General features: G+C 38.7%; 2 protein-coding genes and 1 long non-coding RNA gene across 6 annotated transcripts; 1 reads left to right on the top strand and 2 right to left on the bottom strand.

Moving 5' to 3' along the window:
• Positions 1 to 1086: 1086 nt before the first annotated feature.
• Positions 1087 to 5821, bottom strand: LOC116934707 (probable phospholipid-transporting ATPase IIB). Of its 2 annotated transcripts, XM_032942173.2 has the most exons (16): positions 5465 to 5820; positions 5115 to 5277; positions 4925 to 5038; positions 4685 to 4853; positions 4367 to 4593; positions 4064 to 4252; positions 3864 to 3985; positions 3563 to 3806; positions 3337 to 3489; positions 3118 to 3273; positions 2712 to 3059; positions 2388 to 2636; positions 2116 to 2325; positions 1678 to 2053; positions 1405 to 1608; positions 1087 to 1340 (listed from the first exon to the last, which is right to left on the bottom strand). In XM_032942173.2, the coding sequence occupies exons 1-16, from the start codon at positions 5605 to 5607 to the stop codon at positions 1207 to 1209; spliced, it is 3201 nt and encodes a 1066-aa protein (XP_032798064.2). In that variant the 5' UTR covers positions 5608 to 5820; the 3' UTR covers positions 1087 to 1206. The 2 variants fall into 2 exon arrangements, with proteins under 2 accessions (XP_032798064.2, XP_032798063.2); XM_032942172.2 differs by having other exon boundaries at positions 3118 to 3489; positions 5465 to 5821.
• Positions 5822 to 5939: 118 nt separating this feature from the next.
• Positions 5940 to 14713, bottom strand: LOC116934536 (sodium/hydrogen exchanger 2). Of its 3 annotated transcripts, XM_045170369.1 has the most exons (20): positions 14394 to 14713; positions 13782 to 14287; positions 13547 to 13709; positions 12304 to 12393; positions 11859 to 12208; positions 11504 to 11549; positions 10620 to 10661; positions 10280 to 10387; positions 9860 to 9941; positions 9594 to 9621; positions 9035 to 9268; positions 8557 to 8742; positions 8373 to 8454; positions 8085 to 8302; positions 7805 to 8007; positions 7639 to 7728; positions 7511 to 7576; positions 7342 to 7442; positions 6893 to 7283; positions 5940 to 6832 (listed from the first exon to the last, which is right to left on the bottom strand). In XM_045170369.1, exons 5-20 carry the CDS (start codon positions 12169 to 12171, stop codon positions 6311 to 6313), a joined length of 2712 nt encoding a protein of 903 aa, XP_045026304.1. In that variant the 5' UTR covers positions 12172 to 12208; positions 12304 to 12393; positions 13547 to 13709; positions 13782 to 14287; positions 14394 to 14713; the 3' UTR covers positions 5940 to 6310. The 3 variants fall into 3 exon arrangements, with proteins under 3 accessions (XP_045026304.1, XP_045026299.1, XP_045026302.1); XM_045170364.1 differs by lacking the exons at positions 13547 to 13709; positions 13782 to 14287; positions 14394 to 14713 and adding an exon at positions 12722 to 12739 and having other exon boundaries at positions 10280 to 10390; XM_045170367.1 differs by lacking the exons at positions 13547 to 13709; positions 13782 to 14287; positions 14394 to 14713 and adding an exon at positions 12537 to 12555 and having other exon boundaries at positions 10280 to 10390.
• Positions 12158 to 12552, top strand: LOC123470266. Its single transcript, XR_006643889.1, has 2 exons — positions 12158 to 12214; positions 12289 to 12552. It is a non-coding gene; the product is annotated as an uncharacterized LOC123470266 (long non-coding RNA).
• Positions 14714 to 14835: the final 122 nt, after the last annotated feature.

Raw genomic sequence — 14835 nt, 5'->3', positions numbered from 1 at the left:
GAAGTTCACAAAATAGAAATCAGTGTACAATTGGCATTGTGACAAACAATGGGTAACATAGCATGAAGTTTTTTATATGGTTTTCTAAAATCTGGTTATTTAAATAGAACAGAAGGTTAAGTCTCACCACATTGAACGCACTCACCAATAATATAAAAACATCACATAACCGTTGGTCGCTGATTTGTCCCGAAGATAAAATTTTATAATTTTAATAAATTGAAGTGCATATCTGGGCTCCCTTCTTTTCTGTGGCCCCGTTTCCCCTTGACTTGTGATAAGCCCGTAGGGGGTCATGCCCCTACTGTGATCAGCAGTAAAGGTTGTGAGTGCGCTGTCCGGAAAGGGGACGTGGGGGTCCTCAAGTTCTATGAAATCATTGGAGGGCGAAGAGGCTACCCACAAATCCGAATTAACGGTTAATCGCTCACGTAAAAACTTGTCCGAAACCTTCCATCCTTTTCCGGCTTCTCTTAGCCACTCCCCGGGTAATCTCCCCGGGGGCTCGGTTCGATTGAGGTAGGGTTTATCCCTACCTTGGTTTACTTTAAAGGTTATATATCAATACAAAATGCTTAAAACAAATTTTTCAAAAATGTTTTTTTTTCTCAGATTTGAGTTTTTCATTTTGTACAATGCAATTGCCCTGTACATATTGCGTGTCTTAGTGAAATTTCGTTGAACCACGTGGATTTACAGATTCTTTATTCACAGATTGAGGCAACACAGTCTCATTAGTGTATCATAGTTCAATTGCCACTTTGTAATCACCGCTTGCTAGATAATTAACTTTTCGTGGACTTAATTTATTTAAGCATACACTGTTTGAAAGTGCCATATTAACATTGGAATATTCTTTTAAATTCACATTTTATTTCGACTTGACTATGTAAGGAATCGAACCTTTACGTTACAGCATACCTGGCCGATGCTCAACCACTGAGCCATGATAAACATCATAATCTCACTGTTTTGCTCTGTCATTTAAGGTGTGTGTACATTTAGGTGTAAATGTAGGGAAGCCAGTACAGTATACTTGTACAGCCATAGCCTACCTAGACACGCAATAAAATTAAAATGGATTGCGACTGGTGCATGGGTTTGTATTCGTCCAGCGTATATTAATGTCCCCTCTTAAAAAACGTTCGAGGACAACAAGACCAGGGTAGTAGGCAGGATTGAAAAAAGAAAAGGCACCGCATCTGACTAGGTTAATTTCGAATAGCTGGGAGGCGAGAACTTCTTATGTAGACACTTTAAGATATACAGTGGCAAGCAGGATATCACGGTGATAACACACACTTTCCACACAAAATCGGCTGTTTGGATAAACTGTGAATCTACGTGGAGTTTTAAGAATTGTCATTAGTCATCGAAAACCTAAGTTATATGGGATAAACGTACCGAAGAATTCGTGAAACAATGCAAGTGAAGCTACGTAGAGAGCAAGTGACACAAGTTCTCCGAGGATCATGATTACATGCCATTTTCTTGCTGTTAGGGTGACCATGAGGAGCTCAGTGAGGATTAAAGCTGAAAAGCTGATGGCAACAATATGAATGAACTCATCGTCAAACAATAACAGAGCTCCGTACATGATGACACCGCCTATGGTTTAGATTTGTAAGGATTACCTTTCAATTTGTAAATGGTACAAAGCTGTGATTATGTCATTACCTTGGTAAATGGAGATCAAGACCCATAGGAAGAATGTTTTATATGTTAAAGATCTTCCTTTGGCTAGTTCTTTGTACAACTCCGGGTAAGTCATGGCAATTTTCGAGGATACGTCTTTGTCCAGAACAAGCGAAAAAACAGGAATCATAGTGTAAACCGTGGCATAACCAACCATTAAGAAGCCTTGATAGAGGGATACGGACGCGAAATAAAATACTGAAGAAAAGACAGCCTGCATTGTAGATATGATTAATCCACGATGGATAACAAACTGGGCTAGAGCAGCTGAACGTTTGTACGATCTCCGACCATGCACCAACAAGAGGCGAACTATATGGCTAAATTGTGGAATCGAAAAATCTGCAGCTAAAGAAGCCTATATCAATCGCATTAGGAGAATTATTTAACATGTTATTGGTTTTATCGATATTTGCCTACCTGTTTGCCCTCTTTTCCTACAATTCCAATGCCAGTGTCAGCCGCTTGAATCATGGAGACGTCGTTGCCACCATCACCGACAGCCGCCGTGCGCTTCCCCGTGTGTTCCTGAATTAAACGCACAACTGAGGCCTTTTGAGTCGGAGTGCAACGGCAACAGACAACAGCTGGAGCAGCACAAGCCAGTTCCATGAATTCGTGCTCGTAAAACTGTGTCAAAAACCATTATTTTGAGAATGCATACCCGTGTGTGCTTAACTGACGTAACTCACTTGTAAACAAAACTCTAGCGATTCACCTCGAATAATGAGGGCGGAATCGGTTTTACGACGGTAGGCATTCAGTTCTTGATGAGTGTCTGTACGCGACGTTACGTTACCAAAGACATGAATACTTTGGGAACGAGGGACAAGGCGCGAACTCTGCGCAATGCAAATGGCAGTCTCTAATTTGTCACCAGTCAGCATCCAGATTCGAATTCCTGCATTTCGCAAAAGCTCAAGCGATGGCTTCACATTTTGCTAAAAAAAAAAAGGGATAAGTAACTGTTGTATTATTATTGGTTATACTATTATTGGAAGCCATAAAAAGATTACTTGTAAACGATCTTCGACCCCAGTTACGGCTAACAATTCCATATCACGTTCTAGACTTTCAACAACGGCTGCAACGCGGGCAGCCCGATCCGTCAATGCTAGTTTAGCTGCCTGATACCGAGTATCAAACTCTGAATACTGTTCGTCTGTCAATGGACGTTTAGCCACAACCAAAGTTCTCAATCCTTCCCTTGCCATATTTCCGCACTCCTCTTCGAGCCAGTCATTGTACAATACAATGCGGTTCATTACTGTATCGGCACCTTTCATGTAAAAAATTATTTCGCCAGATTGTTCGTCTCTGACGATGATGCCCATGCGTTTAGTTTCAGACGTGAAGGGGAATATCTAAGCAAACAGTGAAAGGTTAGACAAATAACCAATATAATAAAATCACTTAGCTTACCTGCAATACAGTAAAGTTCATCAGTGTACCATGTGGGTTTCTCAGAGTCATGGTCGTCGTGTTGCGTTCCATGAGCGTAAGGCCCACACTTTCTGTCCACGATACGAGTGCTATTTCGTCCGGGCTAGAGGCTTGATAGTTGATTTTACTGTCAATCTGCAGCCAGAATGAATAATTGAACAACGAAACATGATACAAACTAAATCTAGTAACACGTACGAATTGATTTCCGTCAACAATAGGTGTAACATTGTGACAGAGCCCAATAGCTTTCGCCGCTTCAACAATTCGCGTTATCGCTGTCCTGCGCATTTTCCCACTGCTTGGTTGCCCAGGTGTTATAGTTGTAGAACTACTGGTATGGCTAAATGCCTAATTAAACACGAATAATTAATCAAACTGAATTGTCTTCATTAAAAAAATATTGCTGATTTTTCGACTTTACCTGGCCTAGAAGAGTGCGAATTTCATCAAACGTTTCGGTGCCATACGCGGTCGTCCCCAAATGTAATTTCCTAAATACCATCTCATTTTCTGTTAAAGTTCCAGTTTTGTCTGAAAGAAGATACGAAATTCGTCCCAATTCCTCCGGTATGGTCGTTGAGCGTACAACGGTTCCAGGAATTTCTTTGTCCTTCATGATTGACCATGAATAGAACGCTTTGCCCATATCTAAATTTACGCGTAAGCTATGGGACACTCAATGGTTAGAATCAGAATGTCAGAAAATAAAACTGTTCTATTACCTAATCGGAATAATGTAAGAAAAAAGTAAAACGAAACGGAAGAGGTATCGATACCAGGGGCCTTGGAATCCTTTCAAGCACATCATGAGCAGTGCAAGTCCGACAACGGCAAGAAACAAAATCTTAAAAAAAAAAAGGAAAGTATTAGACTGTACTTTAACTCTCAATATTAACAATAATAGTAACTAGTTACAGTATACCTTAGTTAACTGGTTTACTTCAAGATCTAACAATCCAACCTTACTCCTGGGCTGTGAATTGTTCATGGAACTTCTCGTTTCCTTTCCTGTATATACAACTAGTCCTAAGGCTGTCCCTGACGCCACAACAGTGTTGGCCCATAAAGTGTTTTCAATGTTCAAGGAATCTTCTACGGGTGGGTCATCATTCTGATTGCATTTCAAAAGAAACACCCCGACCCAAAAACAAAAAACAAAAAAAAAACAAAAAAAAAAAACAAGCCCATCAAGTACAGTTACTATACTCTGAACGTTCAAACATACCCTTTTGAAAGTTCCAATAAAAGTGTGAATATCTCTTTGAGGCTTTTCAGCGAAAACGGAAGCGTTTAGCTGGAATAAATCAGTATCAAACGCCAACTTCTGTGTGTCTGTCACGGCCAATCGCAATTTCCAATCTGTTTCGCCATCCAATTGATCCGTTCGAATGAAACATGATCCAGACTTTTCCGTAGTTCTTAAGAGAACCATGTCAGCAGGAACTCTTTCATCTAATAGGGTTTGAACCATTTGTGAAAGTTAGTTTGGCTGTGAAATTTTTAGCGATAGCATAGTACATCTAGTGTACAGTTTTACACGTACCTTTATCAATAAAAATAAGATCGCCAACTTTAATTTTCGAGCTCGGAATAAGTTCGAAACCTGACGACACGAGTTTTTTATACAGACGACAGTTGATTTCTTTATCACGTTGAGCTCGGCGAAAATCATCAATGGCTTCTCTAATTGTTGTTACCAACAGTACAAAACACTAAAGCAGCAAGGTGATACTTTCATAACATTTCATCAAAAGTAATGGATTTTACTGCTAAGTATGTTTACCAATGGTCCCCAATATGTGTAAAGATATCCTATTCTAATTTCTGGGATGAATTGGCTTATGGCCATTATGAGGAAATAAAGGTTTAGAAAGAATTTGAACTGCTGAAACAAGACCTACAGAGAAATTCATGATTAAACTCCTTATGCATAGATCAATGCTAAAAGCACTTTGAACAAACAAAGATGGTACCATTGGAAGAAAAGTGAAAAAGTTATATTTTTGGTTACGAATTCCATTTGGTGGATAGTACTCAGCAACATCCTTAGTCTGCTGGGAATGATGACCAATCCATACAGTTCGTGAATTTAGCTCTTTTGCCCTGTGGCAGCAACGATAGAGCTTGTTGAAGTAACTGAAAGTAAATAATTGACAAACACATGTTATATCAAAGTTTTTAAACAGCTAATTCAAAAACTAGCTATGGTAATGATATCACTTTAGTTTGATAAGTTGCACTCTGGGCCAGATAACCATCCACAAACACTGTATCAGGCTACCTATTTTAAAAGGGAAGAGTTTTATGGGGTAACTATTTTCACCTTTCCATTCCAGTGTTTCTTTTTCGTCTGCGACCTCTTCTAAATGCTACGTTCGCTTCTTCTGTAGCGCTTAAAAGATAATCACTCTCATCATGATCAAAAGTTCTATCTTCCATGGAAACTCGCAATGGAATATCCTCCATGCCCTTACAATTTCCTGACTAATATCTTCACGTCCAAGAAACAAGCCTTGACTACGACAATAAATTTGCGGAAATACAAAGTTACTATTTTAGCCAATATGTAGCACAGCTATTTGTTGACATTTGACATTTGGTCGATGACCAATAGTTGACAGAGCTTTCCTACATTTACACGGCCCAAACCAGAATTACTTCCTATGCATTCTAAGCATTCTGCTTTTGCTTCCTTTGGAAAACAAGTTGGTATAGTTCAAGACATCTAGCGTTCTCTATTGTAACTAACATTGGTAAAAGTCGTGATAATTTTTTCAAATAACAGAGCATTTTCATCCTTTACCGTTTTGATTTTTTAAAAAGTTTTATATCGCTGTATTTCTCAACCATATTGGATAATATAAAATAATTTCATACGATTAGATGACAGTAGGCTTTAAAAGTTTCACGAAAGCAGTACATGTAGCATTCTAAAACTTTTTTCTAATGTACAGAGACATAAATAATAACAAAATGTGACAAACCAATAACCAAAATCTTTTAAAGCCACCGTCAGTGCTGACTCACGTGGCATAAAGCCGTCAGTTGAATATCCTTTCTACCGTAATCTTAACGGGAAAATTTCATATATTTATTATGTTTTTAGTTTTAAAACGTCACTTTTCAATAACCCTGCACAACGTTCACTGGGAAAGCAATATATAAAATATTATATTTCAGTGTCTCCCTTGACAGAAGCTTTGGCCGTGATTAGAGGAGCACCTGGTTCTTCATTTTCTGAGTCTTGGGCGTGAGTGCTGGACCCACTGCGCTCTCTACCACGCTCAACCATAACTTCCAGGGGGGCTGTAAGGCCCGTGGGGTTCCCTAATCCAGATTGTTTATTTGACTCCAATGTGGACGAACATTCATTTTCAGTAAAACATGTGTCCAGTTGCTGTTGACCATTGGTTCCATTATCGAAATTCGACGATGATACATTAAATGTGGCTAATGGCGAAATTGATGTTCCCGGTTTGGATTGTTGAGAGTTCATTACGGAACCAACAGTTTGGGCAAAACGTCCTTTTGGTTTTGGCAACTGAGAATTCATGACAGATAGAACAGTCTGTGCAAAACGATCACCAGGCAGCAAAGAGTCGGAAGGTTTCGATAGCCTTCGCCGAACAGCCATCCATTTGGATGGATCCGGCAAATCATCATCTTTGATGAGATTACGCCTCTCGAAAAACTGAAAGACACACAGTTATTGGTTAATTTCTCGATAATAATATAAAGAAATTCTTCATACCCGTCGTGATTGATTGCTGCTGTTGGTCCGGAGAGCTTTACGGAATACATGCGCCGTTATCTCCGGATCCAGGGATATGGAACGCCGTGAGGTGGATTTGGGAACGTGTGGAGGTTGCAGGTTCTCAGGCGGGGCACTCTTCTGTCGCAACACACCAACGGCATCGACCAATCTTTTCAAGGATGTTCTCTCTTGCTGTTTCACGTGGCCCAGGTATGGTGATGCTCGTTGAAGTAAGGGCGACATTCTGACGCTACCCGCAGAAGATAGAGACGCTGTTGATTCTTTCATAAGTTCAGAAATCATGAGCGAATCGTTTATCTCGGCAAGCTCAGGGGTGGCAAAATCACTTGTTTTACCACCTATGTTGTACATGTTCGCCTCGTGCTCCCTATTAATAAAGCAATAATCGTGCACCAAGTTCAAAAGATTCACAACTTTTAGCATACGATAGAGTCAGTTTCTCGAACAAAAGTTGTAGAGGATCCTTTTCCGAGCGCCGCGTGAAGATTGGTCTCAGGTAACCCTCGTCGATATGTTCGATTTTCCCCTGTCGCAAAGTCGTTATAACGAAAATGTCAAATCTAAAAAATACTACTACCTCTAATATTTTTTTACCCTGAGGAAGTTATTACCCCGTTGACCACAGATCCCCTCGAATCCGGCAGACAAGTGGTCAAACAACTGATGAATTGATACAGAATGATTAGATAAAGCAGTTTTAATGGTTCAATGCAATTACGAACCGTCTCGTTCATTTCGTTAATAAGATATTTAACGGATTGACTGTCTTTCTTGATGTCTAAGAGATGGACAAACAGTTTGATGGTCCCGCCCTGATTATACAAAAGCAAACGAGAGACGTTTGATTTTGTTTCTAATGAAATGATTAAATGAATGGCTTATGTTTACCTGTATGAAGACGGTGAATAGAACAACAACCAATGTGGTTGTAACGAACATTTGACGTGGCAAAATGACACTCGGCAAAAGCATCTCTACTAGTGAAAAACTGACAGCACCTCGCAATCCTCCATAAGCCATTATAAATTGCTCCCGCAAGTTGACTGGTTTAAGCCGGAATCGATTGGCAATGGAAGTGAGCAAAAAAACACCTTGCCAAATAAATAAAAAGTAAAACAAACAGTTGGCAAACTCAGGCCACCCAACGAAGAACAGACTCAGTTCCTACCAAGGAATCGGACAACGAGGCACAAAAAAAGGGTCCAGAGAACGAAACCAGTGTGCCATTCATGGACATCGTTGACGAGCACCATACCCAAAAACAGGAAAATAATACAGTCGCTTGTTGAACTGAGCATTTTGATGAAGTATTTTACGGTCGTGTGAGACTTGCGCGAGATGTTGGGAAAGGCATAATGGGCTTGAACAAGGCCACAGCCGATACAACTAAACGTGGGTAGGTAAAACAAAATTCAATTAATTTTAGAACGGCAGATGTTCTGCAAATTATTTTTACCTGATGATGCCAGAAAAATGAAAAAGTTCTGCGCACATGTAGGCGAAATAGGCCATTCCAAGTACAGCTAGTGGTTCAACAACTATCCAAATGACAAGAAATTTAAAAGATTGAATAACAAATGGGGATGGAAAATTCTTCACGAAAACGATCAACATTGAGTCGTAAGTATAAATTAGGGTACCGCGAACTTCGGACGTGGTGCGAGTAATAAGTGCTGTCAACAATCCACAGACGATTCCTATTCCGAAGCCACCGAGACTTATGGTGAAAAATGAGACAAAACCAAGAACATATTGTTCTCCACCGACGTGGCCTTCCATTTGGGCGAAAGCCACCATCATCGAATAGAGGACGACTGTCACAGCGTCTGCAATTTACAAGAACAGTGTACGCTTTTTTTTATTAAATGACTCGGATTTAATAAAAAATTTCGTTAACGCAAATATGTTTACTACAACAAGCAATTTAGCATCACAAACTGTGACATCTTTCTTGGTATCGTTGGATTCGCATGAACATTGAATTGGACGTAAAAGAATTTTCCGACTAGCTATTTACCCTATTTTTTTTTTACTTTGTTATTGAGGTTGGTGTGCCAAGAAATCTGTTATCTACAGTCACATTACGATGTAAGCAAATCAGGAGAACTTTGTGCTGACCATTAAGAAGAGACTCTCCAAAGACAAGGAAGTAAAGGTCTTTGTTGATTCCGATTTCTTGAAAAATGGCAAGAACTGCCACAGGATCAACAGCGGAGATGAGCGCAGAAAACACTAAGCAGTCGGTGGGCTGTAACGTATATAGCGGGTCAGCCAACGATGTCGTGTTAATTCCCTCGGAGATGTGGACAGCACCGATCCACCCGACTGTCACCAAACCGATTAAAGACAGTCCTAAAAAACGTTGATTTAAAAGTAGAATGTATGAAATGCAGAGAATAAACTTGACTTTTAATAAGATGAAAATAACCTAAACGAAAGGCATAGCGAGTTGTTAAAAATGAAAAGTCTTTGATATTGAACTATTAGCACGATTAAAGCACAATGCGATATCAGACTCAAGTAACGCTCATAAAATTCACTTGTTTCCTTTGATTCACCAGCAAAGGTGAATTAACAAAAACATGGTGAATATGTTATTGAATCGAATAGTTAATTAAGACCACTCAACATGGAAACAAAATTCTAAATCAAAGGTGCTGGAAAGGAATAAACTCACCTATGACGAACGTGTTGAAGATGGTGCCCTGTCGTTCCGTCGTTCAACCGAATGAGATCCAAAAGGTAGATGAAAGAATGAGCATGAAATAATCGAACGTAAAGTCTTTTAGAAAACAAATGAACACGTCAAAAATACATTGTAATATGGCAAATATGATAACGGTAAACGTAGTTCACACAAACACGAACGATTCACTAATAAAAATTGACTAAATCTTTTGTTTGTCTAGTTCGTGATGCAAATAAAAAGGAATACAAACGCACAATGACAGCGTAGAAAAGGACGGTTCCAGTATTATCGGCAAACGCTCGATCGTACAGCGAATAAGATGCTTCCAAAATGATGCTAAATAGCACGGCAAGATGGGTGCCATTACCAAAAATAATAAGTTAATTAAACGAGTCAGAAATCTCAGAATATACGTCCAGATGCTAATTCTGAGAACGCAAAATAAAGAGTGCACAATATACTAGATAATACTTTTTGCCAACGAAACCCCTTCTTGCTCTTTATGGTTTAATATAAGGAACAATCGAAATAGTTCCTGAAAGTAGAAAAGCTTCCCATTACCCAAATTAATTGCACAACAAATTAAATATCTATACTTGGAATAACGTGTGAACAATAGTATAATGAATAAGGTTTTCCAATTAAATATTTAAGCAATTTCGAGCATTACTTACGGAGGCAGTAGAATAAAAAAGAAAAGTTTCGGTGTGAACGTTGGGAACATGAAACTTTCCTCATTGGTCAAACTGGCCTGTTGACCTGAGCCTTGAAATCCGGCCACACTACTTGGATTCAATAATTCGTAAGTAAATCCATGTAAAGGTTTGATGTTTTCCACGATTCCGCACACAAACAAAGGTGCGGGTAGAAACAGGATCAGCAACATTGAAATGAACAATAATAATAAAAAAAAGAACATTTAATGGCGCCATAATTCAACTCGTCAGAAAGCTGACTGAGAAACAATAACGACTGTAACATAAGGGAAAAAAGAAGAGGAAGGATGTAACGTACTAAAGAATTCCGCCGACAGCTGTCCCGAGCAGAATCAGTAAGCTATTTGTCGAGGGTGTATGGGATCCCGCGTTACATGCAAGTGAAAACATATATTAGACTTCACGCACAGTTGTGATCTTAAAAAAGAAACAAGGAAGATGCACGACAACAGACACAAACAACACGAGCGCGCACGAAGGCAGTAAACAAAAAAGTACCCTTTAAAATTGGAGGGCCTATAATATATTCAAATTATGTGCATAGAATTTATCTTGCCGTCGTACTGCGCAACAAATTTCTAGTACTACTACATCTGACGATGATCATCGAGTTCTTTTGGATTTCATGCACTTCTCTTAATTTTTTTATCAGAATGATAAAGATCTAATAATGTTTGTCTACTGTTTTTCACTTGTAGTTCCAGCTTTCCGAGATACATTATCCCGGCTTCATACACCGGCTTCCATGCTAATCTCATGTCCTCAAGAATAACTTTATTGTGGGATGCTCATGACATGAAATGCAACTTTTCGGAAACGATCTTCATTTTGTTTGCTGTGTTCTCGACTTTGGGACTAAAGTGAAAGTAAATTTCAAGGATGCCACCATCAGCGGATGGGATATTATCTCATCGGATTAAATATTACAGTTATCGTACCAAGGTAACGGAAATTGAAATAAGGACAAGCTAAGGACGACAAGTAACACAAATGATTGTCTGCCCTATATTTTACAGTTTTGGAAGAGCGCAACCCACTGGCCCTGCGGTCGACATCTGCCTCTTTTTTTAAAAATACCTTACGTACCTTGTGAGAAGTGACTACACCCAGACATCATTCACTCTTTTGTGCCAAATAAATAACCTTAAAAATTGAATTACCAAAACAAGTTCGGATACTCACCATGACTCGGGTATTCTAGACGAGATGAAGTGTGCGTGATGGAAAGCTGCGGGCAAAATAAAATGAATGTTGTAAGAATAACAAATGTTGTAACATATAGAAGGGCTATTGTTGACAGTATACATAGGTTCTGAATGTATAAAGTATTATGGTATCTTATGAGCAATAATATGAAATGTTTTTGACTAAAAGTTCCACTGGCTTCAATTTAAATCATTTGATTTACTGAATCTTGGCAATTCAATAGCGTCAGTTGAAAACAGAAATATTCTTTTACCAATCCAAACATTAATCTTTTCTTTTATCCAGCCATGATGAATAATGTGTCGTACAGAAAAATGAATGATTCAATTACCCACTTTGGCCAAACCGGCCACAATGATGAAAGTGGTGAACGTGATGTAGATTCCAATTTCGTCCCAGCGACAATCGGCCACGTGAATTCCATGATGTTTTTCCCCTTCACCGTGACTCCGTTCGGCGTGAGTCGTCGGATGATTTTTTATTTCAGCTGATAAATTGATGTTGCCAGCTTTATCTTTTAACATCGGCACCACAAACCTCTGCCTCGTATTATAGTTAGCGTGATCATCTGATTGATTCACTGCCGTTTCACCAGGCGCTGCTAACGTGGCACCCAATAGGAAAAGCAGAAACAGTTTTGACATTGTTACGGCTGCTAGTCCTCGTTCTTCACTCTAAAATCTGTTGGTAAGTAACAAGACAAATGTGACAGAGTTATTTTTAGTTTAAATACGTCCTTGCGACTCTCGCGTTAATGACAGCAAAGGGCACAATACCTGTAGAGTTTTGTGACAATTGAAATGTTAAACAATTTTTAACGAAGAAAGCTTTCTACCAGACGTACAGTATATCTGACCCACGATGACCTACAAAAAAAAAGGAGTGTGGAATTCAATCTACATTACCATAATGCAAAGGCAATGTGACAGACGCAGTAATGAAACGGTGGACGCGTTTTACAACTTTCGATTTTGTTTATTCGATCTAACTTTGAGATTAAAATAAATACTTTCGATTTCTTCCTTTTTAAGTTTCTAAGTTTTTTCGAGCCGTTGGATGTTTAGCTCATTATGGCAGCTAATTAAACTTTCCTCTTTCCCAATCTTTTTTTTTTTTCCTTCTTGATAATAAACGTTTCCCAACTTTTTCACATAATAACCTTCCGGTATTCAAAATAAAGAAAAGAAATCATACAGGAAGCAAATGAACACTTTCAGTACGATTCACTGAATCACAGCCGGTTAACGTTCAGTCACGCAGAGAACTGCGGAAAGGTGAAAATAAAAAAGGACTGGACATTACAAAAACACCTTCCCCTACGCATCGCTTGTTTTGAGCCTTTTACGTGAATAGCCTATGGGTTGTTGTTTGTTTTGTTGTTTTTTATTTTGCACTCGTGCCGTGTACAGAATTCTCCGACGGTCAGAATTAGGTTATTCGCCAAGCAGTTAGAGTAGCATAAAACGTATAGCTTACACTAAAGTTTTCATCAAGCTGCAGAAAGAAGTGTGTGACGATTGGTACACAATTCACTTCCTCAATCTAAAATCCAAATTACTATTAACAATATTTAAGTACGACTTTTTTTTCCCGCTAGCTAAGAAGGTGGATTACGAATTTGCCTGTTAAAAAATTGCATTCTTCAATCACATTTTTTGTTGGTGCCTTGCTGTAACATTTCCGAAGAACACCTGCCACCATTTTCCCCGTTAAATAATTCACAATTCTTTGTAAACCGGTTCTGAATTGTTCACTAGAGTTATCAAGGCACAAAATCTAATCGTCTAGATTCCCCCCGTCATAGTTCCCCCTCCTTTGGCCAAGTATGTGCCACTTTGGCTTGAAATATTTACAATTCGAGATCCTGGGCACATCATTTTTACTTTCGTTAATTAGCGATATACATTAACATTGTCCAATTCAATCACTGGGCAAGCAGCAGAGTTTACTTGTTGGCCTATTGGTCCTTAGACCAATGTATTTATTTAAAAAAGAACAAAGAAAAAAATGTTTACTTACCGAACGTATGCCGCTGTCTCCCTTTATCGATTCCAATCTATAGACACAATCCACCGTTGAATTATTATTTTTTTTTTAGACCGAGACGTTTTTGCGATACGCAGCTCGAATGAGAGACGGACGAAAACTACCTGCTTCTAACGTGTCGTCCAAATGGTCCAAACTGAAATGCATGTAAATAGCAATCTTGATTTTAACAGAAACTTGAAGGAGGAGTTTGTATACGCAAAAAGACCTTGGTACTGCAAATCCAGTCAGACAACATTTAGCTCGTAATCCATTCAGTCCAGTCGTCCGTTGTTGTTTTAACAGACCAAACAGCAATTCCTATTTTAGCTACAATGAGTGTCATTGTCACTACATTGTACGCTTTGGAGAAAGACTCGGAATAATGAATGTAACATGGTATAAGCCACCCTTTATGAAACCACCCTTGCTAAACTAGTCCATCGGTTAATAACAGTTGCCAGAAGAGTTACAAATGTAAACAATTTACTGAAAGTGCAATTTTCCAATTCAGTACTTAGTAGAATGATTAAAATTTTGTATGGTACAACATTCTTTGACGAAGAGAGTAAAACGTTTGATGTCCCAGACGTTTGTTGTTTGAACGATTGCATTTTTATCTTCTATTGGTTTTGAATTTTGTTTCTGGCATTTTAAACTTGTTGTGCAAGTTTAACGGTGCATTTCCTTGTTAAGTTGTTAACACGCCCTTTCGTCAGGCAAACCTTGGCTAACCTTCGACAGAGAAAAAAAAAAACTCATGACAACTTGTAAAATGTCACATCCCTTGCAAAATTGTTTGGAACAAATAAGGAATTACTAGTCAATGTACTTGGTCTACCCGATTAAAAGCATATTATTATGTAATAAGGTTACATGGCTGATAAGTAGATCATGAAATTATTCCAATTCGGAACGTTGACCTATTTTTATAAAGAAGGTGTTTCCAACGGGGGTTTCCCCTTTCTTTTATTTTAGAATTGGAATAATGTCATGTTTTAAAAAAAATTATTTTTATTTGCTTGATCAGCTTTTTTGTTAGTTTTCTTGTACTTATCTTTCCAATGTTAATCCATTTGAGACGCAACGCACGGGTCCCTAAATTTACTTCTGTCGGAAATTCCTCAGTTTCTGAGACAGTGGCAGTTGCATATAGCCGTTGGAGAAAAGACTCGAGAATTTATGCTCGAACACCCCAAAAAAAATAAAATACGCCCACAAAAAAAGTGCCAGTAGATGGTAGTCAGGAAGGATTGAACCCTCCCCCTTTCTCAAAAGCTTTT

Source organism: Daphnia magna, linkage group LG1 (assembly GCF_020631705.1).
Source record: "Daphnia magna isolate NIES linkage group LG1, ASM2063170v1.1, whole genome shotgun sequence".
Classification (NCBI taxonomy): domain Eukaryota; kingdom Metazoa; phylum Arthropoda; class Branchiopoda; order Diplostraca; family Daphniidae; genus Daphnia; species Daphnia magna.
Note: the sequence above shows the minus strand (reverse complement) of the source record. Positions and strands in the feature narration are given on the sequence as shown.

What these genes read in the sequence shown, in the direction of transcription:
- LOC116934707 (XM_032942172.2), bottom strand. Translation starts at nt 5,607, where the DNA reads ATGGAGGATATTCCATTGCGAGTTTCCATGGAAGATAGAACTTTTGAT. An exon ending in TTTTCACTTTTCTTCCAATG is followed by an intron (nt 5,039 to 5,114) that starts GTACCATCTTTG and finishes ATTTCTCTGTAG; the next exon opens with GTCTTGTTTCAGCAGTTCAA. An exon ending in TCTTACATTATTCCGATTAG is followed by an intron (nt 3,807 to 3,863) that starts GTAATAGAACAG and finishes AGTGTCCCATAG; the next exon opens with CTTACGCGTAAATTTAGATA.
- LOC116934536 (XM_045170364.1), bottom strand. Translation starts at nt 12,171, where the DNA reads ATGTCAAAACTGTTTCTGCTTTTCCTATTGGGTGCCACGTTAGCAGCG. An exon ending in GCTGTCGGCGGAATTCTTTA is followed by an intron (nt 10,391 to 10,619) that starts GTACGTTACATC and finishes ATTGAATCCAAG; the next exon opens with TAGTGTGGCCGGATTTCAAG. An exon ending in CTTCAACACGTTCGTCATAG is followed by an intron (nt 9,269 to 9,593) that starts GTGAGTTTATTC and finishes AACGTTTTTTAG; the next exon opens with GACTGTCTTTAATCGGTTTG.